The following is a 13,649-nucleotide window of genomic DNA, read 5'->3' on the forward strand; positions in this document are numbered from 1 at the left end:
TCCAAAAATAATATCTGATTTCATGGCATCTGTTTTTTTCTATAGATGTGATCATTAAATATATAACCAAATGTAATTTGAATTCTTTCATAAGAGAAATATCTTCACATGAACAAATTCATAAATTGCAAAGAAATCCTTTGTCCTACCAAGTGATCTGATTTTTTTGTTTAGAAAACAGTCACTGTAATTTTAGGCTCAGATTCCTACAACAGGGTAGTCAGCAAAGTGGTTATAAACAGGATGAATTCTTTCACTCTCTGTACTTAGTTTTTCAAGTTTCAGCCTCCTACAGGCTTCATTTAAATGATTTAGAGTAATTAATGAATATGTATCCTGACCTGCTCAAAATGAAACTCGGGTCTGAAATGGTCACAGATAAAGCCTGGGGCAATTAAGCAGTCCCAGGCACCTTGTAAACTACCTCTCGGCCAAAGGTCCGATAACTTACTTTCTCCACCAAGTTCCCAGGGAGGAGACTTTCTACAAATTGTCGTAGGTTCTCACGGACAACGGCATTATGGAAGAAGGAGATTTTCCCATTTATAATTCCGAGGATAGAGGGTGTGCTGTGTGCTCCCAGATGATGGGCCAAGCGCCTCTCGTACCCAGCGTGTACCACACCAATTCCTACACCTAAAAAAGCAGGAAGACCACCATGAAGCCTTTTTGTGCCCCGTGTCAGCTGGATGAAGGGCTGATAATTAATTTTTCACAGTGAAACTGAAAAACCCACCTAATAGGAGGGGACATCTTTCCTAATAGACTCCCTAGCATTAGTTCACTGCTGGAATTCTAAGTTGGTTCGGGTTTTCTGCAGAGCCATCTGGCAATAGTTAAGAAGAGCTACAAATCTTTATGTCTTCTAGCCTGTTATTTCTAATTTTGGGAGTAGATCATAAGGAAAAGTTCTAAAAGAAAAGAATGCAATTTGTACACAGTGCTGCTATTCATAAAGGAAAAAAAAAGTGTAAACAACCTAAGGGTCTAAAAACAGGACAGCAGTTGGATTTATTGACAGAAGAATGTCATTTTTCTCTCTCTTCGGAACATGTCTCCCTTTTATTTAAATTACTTTATATCGATATTAGAAAATACAGATGAGCAAAAAGAGAAAGAAATTAAGTTAAAATCACTCAATAACTCAGATTCCCAAATAGACAGTTAATCTGCTTGTACCATTCCCTATACAAATACATGTTTATGGTAAATAAAATGGGATCACCTGGTACTGCTTCTAGCTTTTTTTCACTTAACACTTGAATAACTTTTCATGTTCTTCCCTCAACCAGTATATTTAGAGGGTCAGTCACTTTGCCAAACACTGGAGATACATTAAGTATCAATAGCCAATAAGTACACCTCTTCTTCTGGATGTCTGATACACTTCTCAGACCCAACATTTCCAGAAATGGAGCTCCTGATCTCCTCCCATGCCTTCGCCATTTCAGTTGATGGTGGCTCCATCCTTTCAATTATCTAGGCCCCAAATCTGAAGAGTCACCTCCGTCTTCGCTTGTCTTTCATACCCATATCCAATCTCTCAGCAAGTCCTATTGGTTTTATCTTCAAAATATATCCAGAATTCAACTTTCTCACCATGTTCATCAAACTCCTGAGTCATCATCATCTCTGTTGTCTGAGTTGCTGCAACAGCCTCCTAAATGGTCTCTCCGTTCCTCCTTGTCCCCCTACTTTCTATTCTCAACATAGGGGCCGGACTGTTCCTTCTAAAACACAAAAGCAAATCACGTCACTCCTCTGCACGAACCCTGCGAAGCCTCCTTGTTTCACTTGGAACAAAATCCACCATCCTCACAAAGGCTGACAAGGCCCTTTGTGATATGGTCCCTGGTCCCTTCTCCCTCCTTCTTCTCCTACTCCCCACACTCACCTTGCTCCTGCCCCCAGCCTCCCTCGAACACACCGACACACTCCTGCCTCAGGGCCTTGGCCCAGGCTGTTCCTTCTGCCTGGCGTGTGCAACCCCAAGGTCGGCATAGCTGACTCCTTCACCTCTTTCAAGTCCTTCTCAAGGAGGTCCACCATGTGCCCCCCCCACTCAGAGGCCCTCGATTTGCTCATTTCTTCTTCAACAGCACGCACCTCTTCTAACACACCACACACTTTACTTATTCTAGTAATTGTGTATTGTCTGTCTTCCCCTGCTAAAAGACGGGAAACGCTGTTTAGTTCAGATGTACCCAAGCACCCAGAACAGAGCTTGGCACATGGCAGGAACTCACTGAAACCAGGCCATTAATCTATTTAACTGATTTTTTAATTGTACATTGAAATTGTTATTGGTCTTTACTATAATAAGGAATATTCTGATGTAAATCCTTGTATACAGTCTTTGTGCACTTTCATAATTATTTCCTAATTAATAAATTCCTAAAATGGAATTGCTGAGGTAATGGCAGGGCTTGAAAACTTAAAACTTTAACACTGCAGAACAGGTTAAACAAACTTATCTGCAGGCCACCTGACTGTGACTTTGGAGTGTCTCAAGGGCAGGAAAGGAGGAACCTCAGAGATTGCTTAGTCTACTCTCATTTTACAGGTAAAGAAAGGGATTCAGAAGGTTATATAAGTTGCCTCAGATTGCAGAGCTAATAAAATTGCAGAACAAGAATCCAAACTGATGTCCCAGAGTGAAGACTAGTACCCTATTAGATATCATGCTGCAGATGTTAAAAATAATGATGGAACAATGTCAATAAATGGAAGTGCTTGTAAGAATTACATGAGCAGAAGAAAAAGAATGTGGCAGGTGCACACATCGAGAGGTCTGGTCTCATCTAAAGATGAGAGACATCACCTAGGGAGGTCAGCTGGCCATGCAGCAAAGGCCCAAGGCAGGAGGTAGCTTTTCTGGAGCCCGTTCTGTGTTGGGCTCTCCGTACATTTGCACTTTTCACTCTTACCCCTGCTCTGAATGCTGGGTATGAGGACATGGATGCTCAGACAGGCTGGGGAAACTTAACTTGCTGCCCCAAGGCTAGTGTGCAGTAGAACCAAGATGTGAACCCAGTCCCAACTGACTCCAAAGCCAGGCTCCTTACAGCCTCCAATGACCCCTTCAGCCCTGGGTTCTGAACACCAGAAAGATTAATTTCTTTGAGACTGACTCATCCTAAATGACCTCCCCAGGGACTGCTACATTGACAGGATATTAATTTACTATGTGATCCTGGGACTATGTCTTTCTTACCAGAAACAATTTGACTGCTACGTTGACAGGATGTTCATTTACTATGTGATCCTGGGGAAAACACTTTTCTTACCAGAAACAACTTCCTTACTAGAAACAACTGCGAGGTTCAGGGTACCTTCTACCAGGCTGCGAGACTCGAGGGGGCCTGAATTACTCGTCAGAGAGGTGGCTGGAGGGCCTGGAATCAGGACAAAGGATGTGGGCAATCTCAGGAGCTCACCATTTCTCAGAGAAGCCTTCCCTGTCTGCCCCATTTAAGCCTGCAACCTCTTATTCTGGCCCTCCCTAAGACCCGTTTCTGCTTTATCACTAGTTATCACCATCTGACTGACTGTATATTTTATTTATTTATTCGTTGGTTGGTCTGTTTCCTGTCACTAGAATATAAGCTCCATGAGGGCAGAGATTTGGGGCTATTTTGTTTATTGCTGCATCCCTAACATACAGAACAGTTCTGAGCATTTAGCAGGCATTCAAACTTTATTTTTTTGAACAAATAAATGAATCAAATAAAGTATTCGAAGTCAGAAGTACAGTTTCAAATTCAGATTCGGCATAATCTGGCTAGATGGCAGATGGACATGCCCAGAATCCAAATGAAATTTAGTAGCAAACTTAAAAAAGAAAGGCTTCCTTCAGAAACATCATTTGATTTTTATAGGGAATGATGTTACTTGTAACTTGCATATCTGGGGGAATTAAAAATACTATGGTTTTCTCCTCTTTCTGAGGTTTTAAGAGGGTCCTCCTCCTGTACAATGGTAAATATCTGTGTCATGCCTCTACTTTGGTGCCAAATTATATTTGCTGTCATTTTGCAATTCTAATCACCAATCACATCTTTCAGAAAAATTCTTTTTTTTTTTTTTTCCCTCTGTAGCATAGACACATTCATTTTTTTCTCAACTTCTGAATGTGCCTTAAGAGATAGCACAGAGCCTACTAGAAGAACATGCCACCATGAAATCTGGCTAAAAACAAACCTGTTAATAAACAAAATTAAGAAGATGCAAAATGAACAACTGAAACATAATTAAGACCACAGAGCAAAAGCAGGAAAAAAAAATATGTTTCTACCAACATCTAGGCAGACTCTTCCTAGAGAGCAGGAAATTATTACTTACTTAGCAATTCCTTGAAAGAGGAGTTATTCCTTCCTTTTAACTAAAAAGTCACAGTGAGTCATCACTGCATGATCATCCAAATGGGGTTCCCCTAAACCGGACATGTGACTTCAAGATGCTCTTTGTCAGAGATAATTTTGAGCAACACAAGCCATGTCCCTGACACACTGTCTTTATCTTTGACACCCTAGTAACTCTAGCTGCTCCTCCCAGCAAGCAGTGAATGTGATGTGATGACTGCGTGTATCTTTTATTTCCGTTTCCTGGACCTGGGGACCAGGTTTTACTTATTTCTGAAGCAGTTCAGTGTGGTGTTGAAGAGAGTGAATTCTGGATTTAGACTCTCGGGTCCATACATCTCAACACTGCTGCTTACAAGATTACTTCCTTAACCTTCCCGTGCCTCAGTTTCTGCATCTGTAAAATAGGGATAATGACAGTCTCTTCCTTACTGGGTTGTTTTTGGGGTAAAGATAATCTGAACAGAGAACTCAACACCATGTATGCCAACTGAAATGCTCAATAATAATAATTTATTATTATATACACTCCAATAATATATAATAATTATTATTATATGCACTCCAATGTCTAATACAATACTTGGCACATAAAAATGGATCAAGAAAAAACTTTTAAATGAGAATATGGAACAAATTCTTTGTCATCTCTATTTACCTCTTTGGTACTATATTATTCTGCAATTGAAATGTGTGGTTGGTGCTAATTTTCTGTGCAAATATATTTTCTCTGCAACTAAATGGTAAGCGCATCAAGGTCAGGGACTGTGCTGACGTATTTCTGGGCACTTGTCCACAGCATGGACATCTGTCCACAAATGCTGGATGCTTCTGCATGCTGGTGATGGTAACCAGATCATGCATGACTACAGAGTCCACCTAAATTAGCTGCAACATCCCTCCTCGGGTAGAACTGCTCTATTTGGTTCATGTACTACAATTCAGGTATTTTACGTTATTTGAAGATTATGTCCAAGCTTCCCAAGACCACCCAGCTAATCTTCAAGATTGTTTACTCTTCCTGACAACCCAACAACCCAGAATGGAAACATTTTCAACAGTGACTTTCTCCAGGGGTGGTGCTGCCTCAACTAGCCAGGGCATGGCCACAGGGCCTCTCCCTCATCTCTAGCTCAGTGTCACCAAACTGTAAACAAGTGGAATCCAGTTGTCAGGAACCTTCAACTAATCTGAATGTTCCAAAAGGAACAAAGAGGAAATGGCCTATAAACTAAATTAATCTAATAAATTAAGTCAAAAACCTGTCTTCCAGGGGTGGGCTGTGAATGGGCTAAAATATTCAGTAAATATGAGTTCTATGGATCTAAATCTAGCTTTTTTCTTTCTTGTCACTTTGAGTCCTGACTTACTAGAATGATATAGCACAGCAACCTAAAAGACTGGCACGATCTTCAAACATCAAAGACTGAAGGACTCAGAAAGGCAGTATAGCAGTGTGGTTCAATGCATGGGCCGCAGAGCCAGATGATCTGGCTGCACATCCCAGCTCTGCCAAACACCAACTGGGTGACCTGGGTTGAGGGACCAAAAGTGAGTTAAGTATCTTATCTGGAAAGACAGATGATAATAATAACTACTGCACCTGGTGTGCCAGTTTGAATGTATTATGTCCTTCAAAATGCCATTATCTTTGATGCAATCTTGTGTGGGCAGAAGTATTAGTGTTGATTAGATCGCAATTCTTTGATTGAGTGCCTCCATGGAGATGCAATCCACCCAACTGTAGGTGATAACTCTGATTAGATAATTCCCATGGAGGCGTGGCCCTGCCTATTCAGTGTGGGCCTTGATTAGTTTACTACAGTACTATATAAGCTCAGACAGAAGGAGTGAGCTTGCTACAGCCACGAAGGACACTATGAAGAACGCACAGAGAGCTGAGAGCAACTAAGAGTGATATTTTGGAGGAGCTGCAGCAAAGAGAGGACAAAATGCCCCAAGAGCAACATTTTGGAGAATGCCATTTTGAAATGTAACCTGGGAGCAAGAGGATGCCAGTCACGAGCCTTCTGAGCTAACAGACGTTTTCCGGACACCGATGGCCATTGTCAGTGAAGGTCTCCCCTTACCTTGGACATTTTATGGCCTTAAGACTATAACTTTGTAACCAAATAAATCCCCTTTATAAAAGCCAATCCATTTCTGGTATTTTGCCTAATGGTAGCATTAGCAAACCGGAACACCTGGCTTGTTGTTTACCTATAATAGTGCTTGGAAAATGGTAAACTCTCAATAAATATAAACTATTATTATGTCTCAATCATGATTTTCACATCATTACACTCAGTAGTGTCCAAGCTGTAGTCGTTATTTCAAACCACTTCTCCCCAAATTGAACTCTTCCCTACTGTATTTTCTGCCTATCTAGTAGCTCAAGTCAGAAGGCGTAGTCAACCTTGACCCCCTCTCCTTTCTTCTCCTCATTTCTCACCTTCAAATGGTCTCCAGGACCCAGTCCCTCGAGGCCGCCATAATCCTCCCTAATGTCCGATCCCTGCCCACATCTCTAGTTATTGCCCTGGGTCGGGCCAGTGGCTGCCCTCTTGCCAGGCTGAGATCCTCCCTGTCTCTGTCCTCACCCTCTCCAATCCATCCTTCACATGGCTTTAACTTTCTGAAATGTAGATTTGATTAGCTCACTACTCCACGTAAAAACTTTTCTTGACTTTATTACATATGATAAAGTCCAGATCCCTGGAGCCTGGAGTTAAGGCTCTCTGCAGGCTCTGCCTGCTCCTTCTTGCCGCCCACAGCCACACCAGTCACCCGGAGCTGCGGCTGTTCTGGGGACACTCCTTGTTCCTTCTTTCTCTGCAAACTAATTAATTTAAGAAAGATTTTCAAAGTAGACACTTTAAAAAAAAAGACTTCTACAAACCAGAAAACCCAGTTAAGCAGAAATTCTCTAAGGTTAATTAAGTACTTAGCACATATCAGGCTCTTGACATACATTTTTCTCAGTTAATCTTCATAACGATCCTGTTAGTTTGGTGATATTATCCCCATTTTACAGACGAAGAAAGTTGGGTTAAGTAATTTGTCCAAGCACACAAAGGCAGTAATGACGGCCAAGATTTGAACACTAGTCTACGTGACTCCAAAGCTCATGTTCATCACTATTTCGCTATGCTAACTGACATAATTTATATTTGCCTGGCATGCTTAAAATGTAATTTTGGCCCTGACCTGACTTTAGTGTAAATGTATTGCCATCCTAAACCATGCAATGGTTTAATGTTTATGTGCTGCTACCAGGCCTTAATTTCAGCTCCTAGACTCAAGAGGTTAAACGGTTTTCAGTATACCAACTAGCATGGCATAAAATGCAATTAGGAACTTAACAGGGCTTTGTGACAAAGAAGCTATTCAATCCAGTGGCTTCTACCTGATCTCAACTTCTCATTTTTTCATTTATGTACCAACAGTAAGCATCTACTGACTGCCTACTACACATCAGGCATTCTGGGGAGCTTATTTACTCATCTTCCTCCGAGAGCTTCTTTATTCAAGCTCAGGAAAGCATTTTGGCAAATCTGAGCACCTCCTCATTACTTCTGGAAAACAGATTGACATTTTCTGCCTTAGAATAAATGAACTGATAGTGTTCAGTAGTATGCTCCCTCCACAGAAACCCAGGCCCCCTCAGCCCCTATGGTTGAGTTTGTCCCTTTTTAGTTACTCAAGGATAGGTCTGCTTACGCCTATAAAACACACACACACAACTTCTAGGAGTTATTAAAATAAATAACCACCCTGGATCACTAAAATGTTTCTGGCACTGTGCCAGTTTCAATGTACTGTGTCCCCCAAATGCCATTATCTTTGATGTAATCTTGTGTGGGCAGACCTATCAGTGTTAATTAGATTGTAATTCTTTGAGTGTTTCCATGGAGATGCGCCTCACTCAACTATGGGTGATGACTCTGATTGGATAATTTCCATGGAGGTGCTGGCCCGCCCATAGGGTGGGTCTGAATTAAATTACTGGTGCACTATGTAAGATCAGACAGAAGGAGTGAGCTTGCTACAGCCAAGAGGGACATTTTGAAGAAAGCACAGGAGCTGCAGATGAAAGACGTTTTGAAGATGGCCGTTGAAAGCAGACTCTAGCTCCGGAGAAGCTAAGAGAGGACAAATACCCCAAGAGCAACTAAGAGTGACATTTTTGAGGAACTGCAGCCTAGAGAGGAATGTCCTGGGAGAAAGCCATTTTGAAACCAGAACTTTGGAGCAGACGCCAGCCACGTGCTTTCCCAGCTAATAGAGGTTTTCTGGACGGACACCGTTGGCCATCCTCTGGTGAAGGTACCTGATTGCTGATGTGTTACCTTGGACACTTTATGGACTTAAGACTGTAATTGTGTAACCAAATAAAACCCCTTTTATAAAAGCCAATCCATCTCCGGTGTTTTGCATTCCAGCAGTATTAGCAAACTAGAATAGGCACTAAGTGGCAAATATGGAAGAAGGAAAGGCTCATCTGTGACTGAAAGTGGTAGCCCATGGCCATTACAGAGTGAAATCCTAAACAGCATCAGAATTATCTGCCAACCCACCACTGTTAAAATTGACGTCTAAGGTTCAACAAAGATTGATTTGTTCAACCAAGAATTTTTGATCTTCTCTTATGTTTTAGGCCTCCAACTAGATATTAGGGCACTATAAGGATAAATTTTAAGTTAGTAAAACAAAATGAAAATGGCTTATACATTTCCTCTCTTTGAAAATTTGTCTCTGGAAAACATCAGTCATCATGAACTTGGGAAGAAAAATTGCCTTAACTGCTCCTTCTTCCCAAACTCCCATAAAATTCAAGAGATATAAACATTACCTGCTCTTATATAAACATCTGCCAATGAATAAAATGATCTTACCTAATCCTTCAAGTTCTTGAACAACTTCTTTCCAAACAGGCTCAATATGAATACAACTAAAGCACCAATCCGAGGTGATCTTAATGAGGTAGGGTTTCTTGAAGCTATCTGGAACCACTTCATTCACATAATGGGAAAAGTGCAATAAATACTTTTCATCAATTGAGTCCCGCCGCTCAGAATTAAAAGGGAAATGAAAAAAAGATTCATCAAAATAAAAATTTTCATGGAAATGGCGGAAGCGATACTCTCGCTGCTGGTGCTGCTTCTGGTAGCCCTGGTTCTCTCCAGCATCTCCATAGTGGTCATAATTTGATCTCTTTTCTTCATTGGAAAGAATCTATAACAACAACAAAAAAATCAATAATAAATCTGAAAAAAAAAAAAAAAGGGTTTACCCAAAAGAATTTTCTATAAACAGCCTGGAAGGCATAGGGAGAAAATAAAGGTAAAGATTGTGACATGATTCAATATTCTGAACACATTCATTCAACATACCAAGAAATTCTTCTTTGAATAGAAAAGTCAAGAACAAAATGCTTCAGTCATTTAGATATTCATGTTCACAATGGCATTAAAGATTCTGAGCTATCATAACTCTAAACACATCAGCAAAACAAATACAACTTAACATGTTGATCTTCAAGGCTCAATCACAAGAAAATTAGCTCAGTCATACAGATGAGTTGGAATAACTGAAACCAAGAAAAGAAAAGCTGTGAACGCCAAAAAGTCCCCACAGAATTGAGTTCAGTGCCTTGTATGATAGTTGACTTTTTTTTAATTTAAAAATAACTCTGAAGTCTAAAACTGGAGAATCTGTTTTAGGATGATGTGTCATCCCATGAGCTAAGCACTGTCTGTTGGAGAACATTACTCTACACAGACTCAGAAAGTCACGGACTTATCTCCTCTGTATATTCCAGACCAATCTACTTAAAATGGCATGTTGGAAAACTGTTGAAATCTTGTGTTTCAATGAATTTGTAACATTGTGTTACTTTAAGGAATATAAGAGAACTGGCCTGTGATTCTTTATATGAGTTTCTAGAAAGGCAAAAGAGACAGATATTCAGAGTAATTCTACAATTCCAAGTAAAGTTTTAAAAATTGGCCAGTGTTTTCAAGAACTGAAGTGTTCGGGTACTTGTTTTGTCAGATTGGATGTGGCCAAATATGTCCCTTCTACCATCATCTGGAAACCGGGACAAGGGCATGTGGAAAATGCCCCTGCTGAGAAGCCTTTACAAAACTGATCACATAAGGCATATTTTATAAGAGCTAATGGATGCATCACTGAGTTTGACACAATACCTCATAAGCCTTGCTAATTTGAATGAACTTGTCTTCTGCTCCAGGATCTTTATTTTTGTCAGGATGCCTGAAACAAAAATTGGCAAGCAGTGAGAATGGATTTAATTTTTACACATGGTAAATTAACATTCTTGTACACACAGTTCACTACCTTAGAGGCAAATGGAAGGCCATTTTGTTAGGACAGTTTCTTAAAATAAATGGTAGAAGCCATCAATTGCTTCAGATATCTATGATAAATCAAACTGTGAAACAGGCAATTTCTACCCAAATCATTCCAGCTGAGCACATGTTCAAAGCACCAGTGAATCCTGCAGCATTTCATTAAGGAAAGGTGGGATATATGCATGTCTTTACACCGATTTGAACAATGCTAATGCTAGCTCAAAGCTAAAGCAACTTATCTAGGAAACAGTTTTTAGAATGCACTGTGAATTTGTTTAGTAACAACTACATTCCAAACAGCGGCTTGCTGCTGCCTTTCAAATGAGGACATTTTAGTTTTCAATATTACCCTGGTTATCCCATTCTGCTTATGATTCCTTTTTACCTGTAAATGGATAATGACTTCCAGGTCACATTCTCAAAATAAATGGTATAGTTTATTGCAAGGTTATTTCAAATATTAGACAGAACTAAATCTTTAACATCTGCTATTGAACACAGCTGGCAATTAATTGTATCCATCATGTTGTAATATAGTATTATGTTATCTTGTATTTATATCATTTCCGCTTTTGGGATTTTAGTATGGGAAAATAGCAGCTGATTTTCACTTCCTTCAGCTCTCTAAGACCTAAATCAGTGTTTTGCACCAGTTGATTTTTCCATGTTCACTTTTATTACGAGACTCTGTATTACGGAGCATGTTCTTTATGTAATCACTTCTGCTAACTTTTGGTAAATTTCCTGTAGCATAGGCTGTGGAAAGAGGAATAATCTACTGGGAAGCAAATGACTACTAAAAATAGCACTAAGTACATTGGAGTAAAACAAATCTACACCCTGACCAAGTTATCCTAGCAGGAATATGTCTGAATGAATTATAACACATATTCTGATTTCTCTAAAAATAAAGAAATTTCAAAATGTTGACTGTTGAATTTAAACATCATTCTTCCCTTAACTCTAATACTTGTTATGACTATTAATGGGGGAAAAAAATCTCAGCTAGGTATAATGAAAATAGTATGATGTAAGGAAACAAGATGATTAAAAGCATGTTTCTGGATGTCAAAAAGAAAAAGTGTTCCCAACATTCAAACTTGGGCTAAAGGTTGAGAAAACAAAAATTATGTAATCATACAAAAGAAGATTTAACATGTAGAACCCTGTAGGGGAAGTAGACTGGGAAGTGGCTTTTAGGGAGATGGAACCAAAGAGAGTCTCAGGAGCTGGTTTGAAACCACAGATCCTGAAACAGAGGAAGCCAAGGCTCAAGAACAGGGAGGAACCACAAGACAGTCTTGGCCTATAACGAAGATTTTCCTAATTGCAGGAAGACACAAAGTTGAACCATTTAGAAAATGATAAATTCAGCCCTAGGAAAGTACTGACCAATGCTATTTTCAGTGTATGTGAAATCATTTCATCAACTAAAGTACATATCCTACAAATTTCAAAGGGAAAAAATACTATACTTGGTATCTACTAACTGTTTAATTATCTCTAATGGAATCAAGAGATATGCCTTATGCCTAGAGGTATTTTGTAGATGGAATTAGCATCTACCATCAGTTGTTCTCAAATAAAGGAGATTACTCCCAATAACGTGGGTGGGCCTCATTCAATTAGAGGCCTATCAGGCAGAACTGAGGGTTCCAGAAATTAGAAGGAATTCTGCCTCAAGAATTCATTACTCTCACCAGAATTTCCAGTCTCTGGCCTGCTCTGCAAATTGGGACTTGCTTGCCCACACAACTACAGGAGCCAATTCCTTATAATAAATTCATATATATAAACTGTCAGTTCTGTTTCTCTGAAGAACCCTGACTGCTAAAATTGCCATACCCAAAACAGTAGGAAAAAATAGCACAGCGCAAGTACAAAGGTAAAGTAAAAATGGAGACATTCACTACATGACCTCTATATATTTCTATGGTGGGGAATTATTCCTAGAGAGAATCCAATTAAGGAAGAGAAGCATATGACTCATTTAATTAATAAAATAACACTCTTTTCAGCTCTGGAAGACAGAAAAGTCAAAGCGGTATATTTTAACAGTCCTGTATACTCAAGCTATCATTTCTGCTACTCTTAAAATGTTGCCAAAGGCTGTACCCTGTCCAAAAGAACAATGCTACCTTGTAATTAATTGCAGATTTATAAAAATTTGCTTTAAACATAAAGAGGCAAGAGTTGGAAATGATGTAGATAGCAACATTGGAATTCACAACCCTGAACCTCAATTATCTCATCTGTAAAACAGGAAAAACAATATCTTTTTTTATAGGGTAACTGTAAGGTTTAAATGAGGTAAAAAGCATAGAATGAGCCTAGCATGCAGTAAGAGCTCAGTGTTGGTTCTTTCATTCTCTTACGGTTGTTTCATCCATCCCGTGTCCTTTCTAATCCCTTCCTCTTGCTCTACTCCTCCAGCTACAGAATCCAACACTTCTGTTTCTTTGGCATGGGCAAAGCATTGGTGAAAGCAACTGATGACATTGGTCAAAATAAGTTTTATACTTAACGCTATTCTGCTAATTTATAAACATGTGTCTATCCTCTTGCATATACTCTACCTACAGATAAAGATGATTTTTTTCCATAAGATCATTTTTTAAAGTAATGTACTCAGTTCCTGAATATTCTTTTTCAACTGAGGGTGAAAATCAAGCTCTTGCTCTAAAAATTTTCTTAAAAAGCTTAAAAAGTAATAACTTAAGAGAACAGGATTGGAAGGTGTTTCATTTAGCAATTATACTCATAAAAATTACATCATGATTTACATATATTGGGATGGGTAGCTTATCCATTGATTACAGTGCTTTTTAAATTAAAGCTCCCATCCTACTTAAACATTAGATATGCCAACAGTATCTAAGGCAATTTCTCTAAGTCCAAGAATTCCTAAGAGGGG

The 13,649-nt window shown here is 39.3% G+C and overlaps 1 protein-coding gene across 6 annotated transcripts in view; it reads right to left on the reverse strand.

Annotated features, from left to right (window-relative positions):
* DNAJC16 (DnaJ heat shock protein family (Hsp40) member C16) overlaps nucleotides 1–13,649 on the reverse strand; it is a 37,979-nt gene that overhangs the window by 21,803 nt on the left and 2,527 nt on the right. For 4 of the 6 annotated variants that reach the window (XM_037828447.1, XM_037828444.1, XM_037828446.1 and 1 more), the window contains exons 3-5: nucleotides 10,571–10,637; nucleotides 9,257–9,596; nucleotides 452–636 (exon numbers count right to left, since the gene is read on the reverse strand). In XM_037828447.1, coding sequence (XP_037684375.1) covers nucleotides 452–636; nucleotides 9,257–9,596; nucleotides 10,571–10,637 — 592 coding nt within the window. Of the gene's footprint in view, nucleotides 1–451; nucleotides 637–1,599; nucleotides 1,731–9,256; nucleotides 9,597–10,570; nucleotides 10,638–13,649 lie in introns of those variants that run through there. The other 2 variants (XM_037828449.1, XM_037828450.1) reach the window with 2 other exon arrangements.

The sequence above is a fragment of the Choloepus didactylus genome, chromosome 2 (genome assembly GCF_015220235.1).
Source record: "Choloepus didactylus isolate mChoDid1 chromosome 2, mChoDid1.pri, whole genome shotgun sequence".
Lineage (NCBI taxonomy): Eukaryota > Metazoa > Chordata > Mammalia > Pilosa > Megalonychidae > Choloepus > Choloepus didactylus.